At 46.5% G+C, this 15,188-nt stretch overlaps 1 protein-coding gene across 3 annotated transcripts in view; it reads right to left on the bottom strand.

The window, feature by feature from the left end:
* Positions 1 to 8,688, bottom strand: part of arhgap12b (Rho GTPase activating protein 12b) — a 50,090-nt gene extending 41,402 nt beyond the window's left edge. For all 3 annotated transcript variants that reach the window (XM_076085445.1, XM_076085443.1, XM_076085446.1), the window contains exon 1: positions 8,014 to 8,688. In XM_076085445.1, coding sequence (XP_075941560.1) covers positions 8,014 to 8,688 — 675 coding nt within the window. The remainder of the gene's footprint in view (positions 1 to 8,013) is intronic.
* Positions 8,689 to 15,188: the final 6,500 nt, after the last annotated feature.

The raw sequence follows: 15,188 nt of genomic DNA, 5'->3' as shown, positions 1-15,188 counted from the left end.
AAAACACATGATTAGGAAGAACGCACCCCCCCACCCCCCCTGCTGAATACAGTTTGATTTCTTCCATAAGAGAGAACAAGCTGCACAGGATCACCTCAAACACATTAGTTGCGTTCTGTGTTTCGGATAGAAAAGATGCAAAAGTTCTGCACAGATCAGAGGGATTTTCATCTTTAAAGGCATGTTTTGATGCAACTTCTAAATGTCAGTCCCTATGTGAGAGGAACACCAGTGTGGGCGAAAACAAGAAGAGAGACATAACCACAAAGCCCAGCACAGCGAGGAGGGACGGGTCTCCACTTTTGCGCTCTGCTCACTCCGATCCCCGATTCAGAGGTAATAGGAGAAATCGGAAGCGCGGTACACCACACACAAAAAAAATATCGAAATGACTTCAGCGGCATCGTGCTAATAGCCACATGCATCTTACAGAGACAACACAGCAGGAGTGGGGGGGTCTGTAAATTTACTTGCTAAATATATCCCACATAAGAAAGCCAACGTGTGCCCCCACATAATAGCGCACACACGCGCACACACACACACACACACACACACACACACACACACACACACACACACACACACACACACACACACACACACACACACACACACACACACACACACACACACACACACACACACACACACACACACACACACACACACACACACACACACACACGTTGGTGCTGTCGGTCTGAATGTTTTAAGTGGAATGGGGGAAAGGGTGGTGAGAGAGGAATCACACTGGAAGCGAAAATGTCCCAAACAGCAGGGGAGGATGCAGGGAGGATGCTGGATGTAGAGCGAGGGAAGCAAGGGGGAAATAAATCACTGGTGCCGTCAAGAAAAAGAGAAGAAACAGGCCGACTAGAGGTTCTTACCTTCTCTGGGTACATGATGTCGCAGTGCACCGAGCTACAGCGGCGAGGCAGGCCCAGAGAAAGAGAGAGAGGGACAGGAGACGACGGGGCAGGGACTGAGTGAACCACAGCGAGCAATGGAGTGAGGCGTGAGGAGAGGAGGGGGGGGGGGGGGAGTGTGCAAATGAAATAGGTGATGTGCCCCCCCCGTCATCATGCTGCTTCACGGGCTGACAGGGAGAGCGGCTCTATGGACACTGGAGCGCAGAGAACTACAACCAACAAGGTAGAGAGAGAGAGAGGAAAGTCTCATCTGTCAAACTGTGTTCTTCAGTTACATGAACACTGCTGCAGATTGGGCTCTCAAAGAAATCACGTGACAGGCTTTTCCACCTTAAATGCATGTCTGTGTTCTCGACAATTGTGTAGTTCGGGGAAGACCCGTAAATCTACGTGAAAAACGGTTGACAAATCTTGACGTTGGTCATTTTGATGATGCACCATAAGCTGCTTAGAGGAAGTTAAACAGGTCATAATGCACTCTCTAAACTCTACTTTATACTGCTGTGACAACATATCACTCAAATAACTGGATTTATTCAGGTCACTAATTACACTTGAACTCATCATGATAACGTTATCATCTACCTTCGCCCAATACTGATTTTTCCCGAACAGATCATGAACAAATCACAGTGCAACTCAATGTAACCTCCGTTAACTCCGTTATTTAGCCAAGCAGGAATGTGCTGTCCACTGGCTGCTAACAGCTAATGCTAACTAGCTCTGCTCCTGCCGATGTCAACACTGATTTGTTGTTAGCAATGTAGCGTTATCAGGGTAAAAAAATAGGCTGGACGAGAGTGTTCAACCACAGGTGTGCAGTGCTATTTTGCACATGTGCAGTCCCTGATCCAGCATTTCAGGCCGTATCGGAGGCATTTCTGATGCCGGTATCGGTACCACCGAACTGAATTGCCCTTTATATTCACTTCCTTGTGTGTATACGCATGTAACCCTTCTATCTATGACAGCTTTCTGTATTTTGGACTCTCTGGTTCTCTTTATTCCCCAAAAAGGTCAGCGCCGTCAGGATGTACTTGGTCAATGGCGCAAATATGCTTTTAAAAATGTTTTCTATTCAAAGCCGACGCGCATTTACTCAAAGATTGCATGTGGCGCTTTACATGTCTAGTAGCACTATGGAGCTGTTTTTCTACAAGTTGCCCCACCCCCCCTTTTTATTGTTTTCTTGTGCACCAGGACTTGACGTGGTACTCATTCCGCACAAGGATATGCTGCAATGTGCCAGCAAAGGCAGTGAAGAAGACATGGATATAAACAATGCTGGGTTAAAAAAAAAAAAAAAAAACAGCTTTGCCAAAGCTTTAAGAAGAAGAAAATGCATTCAACACATTTGTTACAGCTTAAAGATTAATTCTCAACAAGCTGATCCACTCATCACAGCGATTCCATTGAGATGAAGTGATTTCAGTCTGTAATGTACATGTTCTGTAGAAATGCTGGTGTGTCAGAGTCCTTCAACACACATATCTGGTAGTGATTAAATATTAGCTTCATGTCAGAAGGCCAGAGTAATCATTGCAGCTAGGAGGGGATTTGTGACCTGCCTGCTGCAGCATTAAGTCGCTGCTACTCCGACCGTTTCATCGGTATTGGAGTATCATATGATGATCTGATTCTGTTTCACTGCCCACTTTCAACCACATGCCAAGAATAGAATTCGGAGGTAAACACTGAATATTTCATTACATGTTGTTGGCATCGCTGGCTGCTTCAATCCAAAATTACTCGCCTCAGAAATCTAAGAAATCTACGCCTTGATCCTGGACGTGAACCATTTCACGTGGCTCACCTTCAGCCAGCACTTCATGGGAAGAATTAAAGGGTTAAATATCCTGCACCCTACACAACAGACATGAGTCTCCATAACCCCCCCCCCCGAGCCTGATTTGTCAACATCAGCTCTTGTGGTTTGTCTCGAAGGCTCAGCCCCTCGGATAGGGGAGGGGGTTTAATCCTCTTGTTGTGTCACAGAGGATCAGGATGGATGTGGGGAAGACAAGAATAAAAAAAAAATGGTGGTCACAGGTTGGATGAGGAGCTAGTTGGACCACATCTGACAACATGATTCAGAGAGACAGAGGAGAGGTGAATACGAGGCCATCAAAGGAAGAGGAAGCAAAACAAAAACAAAAAAGAGAGACAAGAGCGAGAGCGAGCAGGAAAAAGTTGAAGAGAAACTAAAAGGCGCAGACAGAGGAAAGAGAAGAGAGGTAGCAGACTCTCACATGGATGCACAACTTGCTGGAGTTTAATATCAAATTACTGACAGGGTTCGGCGCTTCGCTTTGGAGGGGAAAGCGGGCGCTCATTGACTTAGCTTACTCGCCTGTTGCCTCACTGTGTGCGAGTGTGCAGGCACTGAGGCAGGAATGTCGAGCATGCACTGGAAAACAAGGGGGGGGCCTCCTCTTCAGCCGGTCCGGGAGCAAGACTCTCGGCGCAGCTCCAGAATTACAGGGCACGGCACACGGGACCCGGTTGCACTTTACAGCACTGCTCACACTCGGTGGTATTTACTGGGCCATTATGTAATAGGAGCACGGACCTTCTAACTTCAAAGGGATCTCAGCTTATTTGGAAATTGCTCTGCAGCTAAATATTTTGGCCTCCGCGGGCAAAGAATGCATTTAGCACGACATGTAATTAGCCGGTTATTGCGGCGTTGGGATGTTCGGGAACAGGAGGTCGTTTCTGCCCTGTAAACTTAAGAGCTTTCCCGAGACGCTCAAGTGCGAGAGAAAGGCTCCCTCAACAGCCACCGCGCTGTCCTTCAAATTAACAATACACACATTCTGCGTCACGTGGGAGAAAACCCGCGTCACTGGACAATAAAGATCTGATTCACCGCCCCAAAATAGCAGCAGTTCATTCCATCAAACCTCTCTAGGAGTGAATACATATTCAAAGTGCCCTTAGGAGTCCCAGCCACGCCCACGCAGCAGTCTATTTCAACGCTCTGCTGGAGCCCCCCCCCCTGTGCACTTTCTCAGCCTTTGCTCTGTTGCACAAGTCCGCAAACACACAACTTAGCAAAAGACAAAGAGCACACGCATGAAAGGAAGGATGAGCGATCCATGGCGGCCTTGTAACGTCGCCCTCTCAAGTCTTTCGTCTCGCTCGTGGCGGCCGTCCGGTGTTTTTTCTCCGCATTCACCCAAAAATGACAACATATCTGTCTGGCCTCCTGTCCCCAGGTCTCTGCCGTCCCACGGGGACTACCGTGGCTCTGTCAGGGCTCAGGGTCCTGGCACTTTGTCCCTGTCTAGCTGCGCCCCCCCCTCCTCCTCCTCGCCAGCTAGCAGGACGACCACACAGCAGGTTGAAGGCAGACAGACTCTGGCCTCCACTCAGCTGTTTCCTTTTGTTTTCCAAACCCTTCGAGGATCCGTGCAGATGCATTTACGAGCCGGTTATGTCATTGTGACTGCGGGCATCCTTAAAGCCGACCTCACCAGGACATTTTCTGTGAAACAGGAAAGGAAGGCAGCTTATTTTCGGGGGAGCGACTGATCCAGCTTGTAATCTCCGGGGGAATTACTGGTTTTTATTATTAACACGGAGCGCCGCGCGTTAGTGCTACGAGGAGTTACTTAACAAGATAAATGTGTCTGGAGTTGTGAAAGAAAGGGCGGGGGTGGGTCCTCCTTGGTGGCTGATACCTTGTTTGGAGTGTGATGGTGTGAAAACGGTGAAGGCCTCTCAAGGTCTTTCTAATCAGAGAGTGAGTGAGCACAGGGCGGCCCTTCGCTGGCTCCGTGGACACGAAGCCACAGACGCAAACGCGTCCGGGGGCCCTCGCCACATCTTCCCCCCTCGGTGACACACACAGCTCAGAGAGAGACAACAATCTGGCCTCTCACACAATCCCACAGAGCAGCCTTCATCTGCTCGTTAAGTCACTGCGCTTTGGGAAAGTAACGGCGGCCGTTACAAGTCGCGACTCTCCCCGCTCTAAAGAAGACGCGAGTATTCCCAAAGACTTAAAAATAACCGTCTTTGTGGCGACTGGGGATCTGTGTGGTCATGTTTTGCTGTTGAATTTGAAAATAGGCAACAAGGCAGCGTCTTAAAAAACCCGAACGGCCGCAGAGAAAGCCACTATGCCTGGGTGAAAAACAGCCTTCTAAATCATATGGTTTGCCACGTTCTTTCAAGAAAATAAACACTCTCCGCCACTGCCAGGTTCTTGAGAAGTGAGGAAAAGAGGTTTATTTTGCCAATCCCTTAAGAGCATAGTGCTCTTAGAGGAGAGGGGGGGTAACTAAGTAAGATTCAGGAGGACGGCTGTGTGACCACAAACCAAAGCAGCCTGTCGAGGTGCCGGGGAGGCGGGGGGGGAGCGGACCGTCGCGCTTCGCTGCCGCCGCAGCCCCTGAGATAAGCGAATTACACACGGAGGGACGCAGAGGCGTTAATCGACACCCCGGGATCAGATCTAATCAATTAAGAGGGGGGCCAGCTGGCACTCGAGAGGAAGCATGTCAGCGACAAATCCCTCCTCACAGATCCATCCATCTAGCCATATGCACGTTCACTCACAGCTCAATGCATCTGTGGAGGGGAGGCTGAAGATGGCCTGTCCTGGTGGATGGATAACGGGGAAGATGGCAACATGAATCTTTGTTTCATGACGTTATGAGGGAACTATTTGACGCATCAGGTTCAGTTTATTGTCACAAAGAGCCTCTACTCAGCCCAGTTGTGCGCTCAGTCCTACTCTGAATTACTTACTGAATCTTGTTCACACTTACCCAATACTTTCATTTAGGGGATTCTCATTCATCTTTCTGTAGATACAGTTTTGTTAAAAAGACAACCGATGAATCAGATGTTCTTGGCTCTTGAATCTAGTATTCATTGATACAAGCACATACAACTCAACTTTCTTCAAAAATCTGATTAAACTCAGTTAAATCAAACGGTATTACTCTGTATGTCTGTGCATGTAAACGGTCAGTGTATGGCTTGTGTATTTGTTTCTCTGTAATTTCACTTACAACATATTTATTTTGCACTACATTACTGTGGTCATGTGGTTATTTCATATAGACTATTTATTTATTGACCTCACCTTAAACATGCTATATTGTGATATATATCATTATCAAGATATGAAATGACCAGCCCTACTCTCTCCTCTCTCAGGCCCAGTTTGTCTGCACCCCTGCAATGACAGGAACCAGTGGAAGTAGGGGAGATAAAAGAAAGTGATGTTTTTTTAACACTTGCCTGGCAACAGGCCAAACAGGACAAACTAAAACAACATCGCAAAGAGCGAGGGAGTCGGTTCCACCTGCCCCGGCGACCACAGACGGCGCTGAGCTTGACGGGGAGTTTTAGGCTGAATCCTGTCTGCTGTCTGTTTCTTATCCGCCCCTCCAGCACGACTGTAGCCGAATAAAAAGACACCCCAAAGAGCTGCCCATGCAAATGTTAATGGCCGAGAGTGAAATGTGTGTTTATTTTGGCCCGTGTGATTTGACAAGCGTGAAATTAATTTAAAAAAAGGTCGGCAGAGGCGGGCGGTAACACGGAAAACAACCCTTTTCTCTCCTTCATTGGGGGGGGGGGGCTTTTGGAGGTCTGTCAATTCCGACCCATAAACCATTTAGCCGTCCCGCATGTGGGGGCTCTGAAGTTGTGAACTGTGTTGGTGTGCTTCCATTCTCACTTATCTTTTCCCTCACGTGGCACATCACACATGGCATTCACACTAAGCGCAGTGGTCCCCACAGCGGGGCGACCGGGGGCTACAGACTGATCCTCAGCAGATATGACCTACTTTCCATTCAAGCCCGTCTCTCTTTGTTCACTCCGTGGTGGTGGTGGTGGTGGTGGAGGAAGGCTGCTGCAGCCTGTGGAACAAAGAACACAAGCAGCCTTCGAAACAAGCTGACCCTGCCTAGCTACAGGCGCCCCAAAAATGGCCCCGGGAAGAGCGGTGGCTCCTTTTTCTACTCTGATCTACCTCCGCTGCAGACGAGGGAGGATAAACCTGCAGCCCTCCATTCTCCTGGCTCTGAGTGATGAGACAGATATCACGGAGGGTGGGAGGAGGCCCGAGTTATCAACCTGGGGACTGCAGGGACAGGGAGAGGATTTATTGGCCGTTTTCATCAGGGACGGACAGGAAGTTCGGTACCCTGCATAGCGCTTAGTCACTTGATACAGATACCACACCCCTTGCAGAGATTATCTACCACAAAGCATTCGTTTTTGGTGTGATGATACCTTTGAACGCATTCTTGTAGCGCTACAAAACTACACATCCAAGCAGTTGAGTTTGTGGCATTTCCTTGGACTAAATGTACCTGAAGACTCAATTACAGAACCCTCCATTTAACAGTGAAGCTGGGAACACACTGTTTAGTCTGTAATGACCCAAGTGCAACGGCCCACCCCCCAAAAAATATGCACATCTGTACAAGCCAGACGAAATACGCTTCAAGGGCAACAGAAGCATTTTAATAAGGACCTGCAACTGTTGCCACTTTCGTCAAATCTGGCAAATGAGGCACACAAATTGTTTGGAGGTAGAGCGGTGTAGGGGCTGATGAATGAATGCAGCTCGGTAAGAGACGAAGAGAGAAGAGCGTGCAATCTCTACGCACCCAATATGGCAGAATCTGATGGGGACAGGGGCGGTTATCTGCAGCCGACCGAAGAGGGGAAAAAATGAGCACATGGTGGGAAATGAATCGGGGAGAATGGAAGAAAGGAAAGGAATGCACAAAGAGGAACAAAACCATCGGTGCTCAAGAGAGCCTGTACTCCAAATTTCCTGTCTCCAAGGAGCTGCCATGCATTGACCGATTTGTGTGCAGATTATTCTCTTAAACTACTAAAGAATGCACGAAAAAGCAAAAGCTTACAAATGCATCAAATGAAGCAGATCCTTGTAGGATGTGATTTGTTTGCTTCTACACCTGCCATTTCGGCTGAACCATGCATGCTCTGATGAAGGTCCTTTAGACCGAAAGCTAAAAATAAAGTGGTCTCTGCATGATATCTATTCTACCAGGACGCCATTTCTAAAAGGATTTAAGTAGCACCTTACCTGCATGTGTTCTGTTGAGCTGCTGCTCAGCTCATCCCCAGACTCCGAGTCGTTATGGAGCTTGTTCAGCCGATCTCCCGGCAGGTCGGCTGGCGGGGAGGCCTTAGCGCTGTCCAGACTTTTGTCGTGGTTGTTCACTTTGAGCGGGGGCGAGTCTGCCCGAGTCCTTGGCAACGTGGAATTGTTGGCGGGGTGATGGTTGTTGTTGTTGTGAAGAAGCACCAGTTCGGCCACCACCTTGCAGTGCAGGGGACTCCCCACGTTATGGTTGGCGTCCTTGGACAGGACCGGCGGCGTAACGCGATCAGAGGATGGCGACGGGGTGGAGGAAGGCGACGGGCGCCCAAAGCTTGACATTTCCGGCTGGGGTCTGTTGAGGTTTTCGTTGGACGCCCGGCAGATATCCAAAACGGTGGGCTTGGCCCTCAAAGTGGGCTTCTGGGGGGGCATGAGCGCCCGGCGCACCTCCCGGACGTACTGCGCCGGCACGTAAAAGGCCTTCATGCCCTCCTCCTTCCTCACCTGCCACCAGTCCTCATTGGTCTTCTTCACCAGCATGTAGCACTCTCCCTGGCGGATGGCCACCATCTTGTCTTTGGCATTGTACTCATAGTCGTACTCCACCTCGATGTAGATCTGACCCGGGGCGATGGGCGGCCCCTCCCTGTCGGCCATGGCTGCCGGAACACGCACTTGAACTCTGACCTCAGCTGCTCAGCGACCCAGGCCCGGGGGACTCCTCATGTCTGACTGGGGGGGGGGGGGGGGGGACTGCTGGGCTGTGGGAGACAAGACAGACTGTTAAATGTCACAAGCTTTATTTATTTTTTTTTTTTAAAGGCGCAAGACCTTCAGCAAGCTTCGACACATGCCCATTCACCCGCAGAAACCACATCAACATGCTTACATTTCATCCTACAAACCTCCCAGCGGGTCACACCCCGAGGTATTAGGGTCAATGACATGACATGCATATTTTTGTGTCCGAGTCCACCATTTCCTTTTAAAATAATTGTATCAATTCGTGACATATATCATTTCATTCTATAAAACCTATCCAGTTTTGATACATTTTCAGTACAATCAAATAATATATATTATTTTATGTTTTGGCTTCTCATAGGGGCGACTGTGGCTAAGGGGATAGCAGGGCCGCCTTTCAATCAGAGGGCCGGCTCCGGCTCTGCTAGTCGCATATCGATGTGTCCTTGAGCAAGACACTTAACCCCAAAATTTCTCCCGTAGTTGTACCTACGGTGTAGAAATGTGATAGACTCTGAATTGTAAGTCGCTTTGGATAAAAGCGTCTGCTAAATGACTGTAATGTAATGTAATGAAAATGTCAGGCGGTGCACCTGTCCTAGCAGATGAACGGACTAAGAAAAGTATTAAAAAAGGTATTTAAATGATAATAAATTCAAAATAAAATACTATGGCATGCTTTTATTGTTGTAACGATTCAAATAAACCAAATTTTTACAAATACCAATAGTTTTAAAGCTGTTGCGATAATTTAAAAACTTTTGTCCAGCAATTTGAATGTTCTCAAATGTCAGGGTGGCACAGCTGTAAAGATGGGACTTTTATTATGAAATGAAAGTGGAAAACAGTAAACAGGTTATTGCATCATCAAGAGGACCTCAACTGACCTTTATAGCAGAGTGAAAATGTTTTTATATCTCTTTTGAATATTGATAAAAACAGCTACTTTCAACTTATAGGTAGAGTGGTTCACTTTCCATGTCAGGGCGGTACAACCAATGTAAAACTAGAACAATGTTATTTTATCATAAATGTCTTTATTCTATTTTAAATGTATATGTATGAAGTTGTTAGCAAGAACAAAAGCTAATGCTCGTGTCCTAGTAGATGCCTGTTTAATTTGAAATCAGTTGCAAATGTCAGGTGGTGCAACCAGTAAGGCAGGTGGTGCAACTGCAGAGAATGTCACTCTATGATATTATATTTAAAGCTCTAACATTACATAAAAAAAAATTCTAAAGTTTCACAGTGTTAAGTTAACAATATTATACACTTTCAAACTATTTTTCATGATATTAATGAATATTGTTTAACTATTAAGGATGCCACTGTGAAGTAAAGAAAAACCAGCAGGACGCAGGGAGCAGACAACAAGTCATGTATGGAGTGTGTGCAAACCGCTGCTACAATGAGGTAGAAGCTGCAACACGCAGGCGGAAGAGACTGTGATTTTGCCTGTTCCAGTTATGTGCTAAACATGATTACTATGAAATATTTACTACTTTTACTTAAAAAGAGACTGTTGACTAAAAGCATGTTGTTGTATTTGAAAACAAAAATGCAAATTTTCTGCATATTTGCTGTGATTACTAATATTGTCAGGTGGCACAACTGATAAATGTCATGGTGGTGCGACCAGGTAAAATATTAATTTAAAGCAATAAATAATAGGTTAAAGTGAATTTGCTTAATATGATGTGAAGAACTATTGTATTGAATGTATTCATTTGAATATTTGTATTATTATGTTTCTCTGTTTAAATGTCAAATCAAAAGTTAAATATACTAAATACGAAAAATACAAAATACGATGCGTTAGACACAGTAGACACTCTAAGGCAGGGGTGTCAAACTCATTTTCACTCCGGGCCACATCAGCATCATGTTTCCCTCAAAGGGCCGGTTGTAACTGTAAGACTGTATAACTGTAACTACTCCTAACATATTGTTAAATAACTCTCTCTGCTTTTGATTATTGTTTATTCAAGTGTAAAAATATTGTACATGCAGTTATATAAATGTAAAATGATATTTAAGCACATTTCTGTTATTATAACATAAATCATTTTAATTTAGGGTTAAGAAACCCACATTACTCTATCAAAGATCAAACTTTTAAAGAAAATAACAAAGACAAATATCATCAAACACAAGTTATTACATTAACTTTGTTCAAAGCTATTTTTGTCACCTCTCTGCATCACTAATGTCCCTGCCGTCGTCCCGTGCATGGCAGCTACATCCAAGAGCTCCTCACTGACAGTCAGGTCTGCCTTGAGCCTCTTACAAACACTGATAGATGATGTATCTCGTCTCTTAGCTAGCTGTGTTGTTAGATTGCTGCTAGTTCCTGAACTCGGTCTGCGATGGTGTTTCTTCACAAACTGACATTTGTAAAAGTCTGTATCTGGTCGGAGCTCACCTGCTCACATACCTTTAGCAGCACTGGGCTGTAGCTTCTGTAAATATATTCTGCTGTGATTGCACTCTGCCTTTTAATTCTTGGACAATTTGATGTTTTTCTTGGAGGCTAAATTTAGCTCCATGTTTGGTGTCAAAATGCCGACGTGAATTGTATCCTTCATCACCGACACGCATCATAACACAGAAGACAGACCCGTTTTTCTCCTTGAAGCACAGACATGTATTCGCTTTCCATCTTAAATTACATCTTCTTCCCTCTGCATCAATTTTTCTCTTCGTGGACATTTTGGGATTATTTGTCGATCTTTTTCAACTCAATCACTTGTTGGAAAACCTCTTTACGGGCTGTTCCCTCTCCTGTCCACCTGTTGTGATAGTTTTAATGTCGGTACACAGACAACATGCTATCTCATAATTTCAACTTTCTATCTCATAATTTCGACCATGGGGATATTTTTATTTTCAAGTCTAACTTAAATTTTTTTTTTCAAAAAAAAAAAAAAATAAGTTTTTTGTTTTTTTTGCTGGTGGATTCGCGGGCCACATAAAATGACCGGATGGCCGGATTCGGCCCGCGGGCCTTGAGTTTGACACGTGTGCTCTAAGGGATACTTGTCAAAAATTTCAGTTTGAATAAATATTAGGAAAATATATATTTTTTATAAATATGTGGTTGTGCCACCTGACATTTTTTAGCCTGTGAAGTTAAAAAAATACTGTTAAAAACTATTTAAAATACTATGAAAAGTTGGTTCACAACTTAGACTTGTTTCAACACATTTTTCCAGACACAAAAATATGCATTACATCCATTTTGAAGATAATTTTTAAAATTACCTTTTTAGAAGCCTTATTTGTCAATGACCCATTACTCACCCGATTACCACAACCGCAAAGTGCTACTGCTGTAACACGCTCATTATGACACGATCCCCCACCAGACAGTCATTGGTGAGTCGAATAAAGACCACCAAATGACTAACCCTCCCTGTGATCACCCAAAACCAAAACAGACAGTCAACCCTGAGTGCTCTGGTAAACGACACCACTGCTAAGGATATCCAGCCCGTAACCTGATCGCCCTCCGCAGAGCTGAAGCTGATGACAACGTGACCCCCAAGATCCTGCACGCAATCCACCGACTACAATGACTCCCCGGAGCTTGCACTCCGTCAGAGAATGCTTCCAAAAATAAAAGTGCGTGTCTTTTTGTGGAGTTCGGCTCTGCAGTTTGGCATCATTACTCATTAATGCAGATGCAATTTAGAAACCTGTAAAAAGCTTTGAGTTATCCCGTGTCAGGGGACAGCTGTGGCCCTCGCCATTCCTGGAGGGTTTGTCCCAGAACGAGGCCTGTCATTGATCCGTCTTCCAGAGAGTCTCCCATCACCGATTAGCCTAAATAAATACCGGGGCGCTCCCATGGCAGAAGAGCTGCTACCGAGCTCCCCTCATATCAAATTCTCCCTCTTCCTCCCTGAAATAGCTGCCGCCCCCGGCGCCACCGCCGTGGACTGACATAAAAGCAGGTGCTTTTAGTGAGGCGTTAGAACACGCCGCTGAATCTATAAGGGGTCCGCCCTTACGTAAAGGAATATGTACACAGGCTCTGGAGCTCAGACTGACAGCTACACACCCAGAATAGATCTACGGTGGCGAGAGCCGTCTGGGCCCATGAGAGATGGGCTGCTTTTTCATAATGGACTTAAACTGTTTCAACACCATGAAACAGTGTTGCATCACGCCAGGGCTTTTAGTGTGTGTGTGTGTGTGTGTGTGTGTGTGTGTGTGTGTGTGTGTGTGTGTGTGTGTGTGTGTGTGTGTGCCTGACAGCAGGCCAGTCCAAACCTGCCCCAATACCAGCTTCAGCCATGATGTAAACACACACACGCATGTCCAGCCCAAGCCTTTGTGAATGACTGTCTCTCAAGGATCCGTTACAGTCTGATTTAGTTTGTGTGGCGAGTTACAAGTCCTCGTGTAACGCCACACGATCACAATCTAATGCTCACACCATCCCCAGAGGTGCCAGAGATGTAGTCTGTCGGAGCTCCCGGTCACGCACACGATAGCGGCCCGCTATCACCGATGCTGCATGAAGACTGCAGCGCTGGAGTAAATACAGGCCGTGTTTCCGGTGTGTTGAAGCTGTGTGCGCCGCATTCTAAAGATAAAGGTTAAAAACCTGCAGTAAGTGACATGACGCTGCCGGAGAGTGAGAATGTCACGCTGTTAAGTCCGTCCAAAGATAACTCTATCTGCAGCAACTGTCCTCTTCATATCGTTAGCATTCGGAGTTGGAGACACTTATCCAAAAAGATAAAGGCCCCCAAATATACACCAGTGTATGACCAAGCCACTCCACAGTCCCCACAGCACCAAAGAGCTGCTTACTAGACAGGCAAAGCAAGCGTGTGACATTAAATAATCGAGCTTTGATTGTCTCTCTGGAGATCGAGCGCGACATCACTCACCTTTTCACAAACACCATTTGAAACTGGCTCCTCAAGCACAATACAGCAGAAATGTACAGCTACACTCCCCCTTCTGTCCCTCCCCCCTCCCTCTCTCTGAACTGCTGTGGCGTCTCGGGGTCCTGGCAGGAGGACACGAGAGAGTAAATTCTGCTGCAATAGAATGGCCTGTCGCCGCATGGTGTCAGGGTCAAGTGAAGTCTCCGGGGAGAGTGTGGGCCAACTTGTTGCGCTGCAGAGATTCAAAGGATGACGATCGTGTGTAGAAAAAAAAAAAAAGGTTGGCACCGCTCAGCACCGCCCTGAGACTGAACGACGACTGTCCATCTGTTTACATGGAACAAAGCCCCACTGTCCCTTTTTACTTTTCTTTTCTACTATTCAGGAATCGATGAGTAGTTTTCAAAGTGGGGCCCAAGGAGACAATGACAATCAGTTCATGATAACCATCAGGTTTTACTGTACAGCATGTTCTTGCCTCATTTGTTCATCAGAATCTTCAAATCAACTTTTTAAAACGACTGCACCTGATTCGTCATGATATTGATTGTTGTGTAAAGTCGTTTCCAGATGTGATTCTATTTTACCTGTGGAGACAGATGTGCAATCCTTAAAACCTCAACCAGTAACCAAACATGTGATGACAGAAGTGGTTCCCGAGGAAACGTCCTAATGGTGAAGAAAATGCTAATTTAACAATGTCTGAGCCCCTTGATCCTCATGACAGCGACGTGTTGAAATCACGTGTCATTCAGTTCATAACATGCTTGTGTTTAAATGGCATCATGGCAAAGCACTGTCACATAGCACTCAATCGGGATGTGTAGCTGGCAGAGAAAGAAGGTGGTATGCGTCAACACAGAGATCACGACCTGTGCTTTTGTCTGCGTCTACATCTGCAGACCAGCAGCAGAACACCCTGAGACCCGCACTGCCTTTGTCCCCTGTGCTTCATTCAAAACAGATGTGGCCGAGCAGCATCCACTCCAACATGTGCTGATGCAGTTCTCTCCATCTATGCGGGGTTGTCTGCTGCATGCGTGGATGTGCATTGCATGAAAAATGCCATTCTTTTGTAATTATGCGATAGAAAAGCCCTGCCAACAAGCTGCTTGGGTCTATAAATCGAGGGAGGCGGGGCTGAGCGGTGAGAGCATGCCTTGGGTGGGTGACGGTGAAAGGGGGGAGGGGGGGGGGGGGGGCATAGGTGGGGGGCAGGGTCCCTTCCAGCCCCACGGACACAATATACAACACAAAAGGAGTTTAATCCATGCGCATTCACAACAAAGGGACTCCGAGTCGACACCGCGGAGGATTCCCAGGAGCAAGGGCAGGGCAGGGACGCTCCTTACCCGGAGACAGCGCCGACCCTCCGAACGGGGGACCAATATCGCCCAAAACACACCGCGAGAAAACATAAGCTCCACCATATCTGTAGGTGCGTGCCACACAGAGACTGATGCTGTCACGTGGAATGTTACCCCGCCGCTAAACAAACCCGGAGCCAAACACAAC

Source organism: Anarhichas minor, unplaced genomic scaffold (assembly GCF_050575085.1).
Source record: "Anarhichas minor isolate MPS153535 unplaced genomic scaffold, ASM5057508v1 ptg000155l, whole genome shotgun sequence".
In the NCBI taxonomy this organism is placed as follows: Eukaryota; Metazoa; Chordata; class Actinopteri; order Perciformes; family Anarhichadidae; genus Anarhichas; species Anarhichas minor.
The sequence above is the reverse complement of the archived record's forward strand: the minus strand, read 5'-3'. Positions and strand labels throughout refer to the sequence as shown.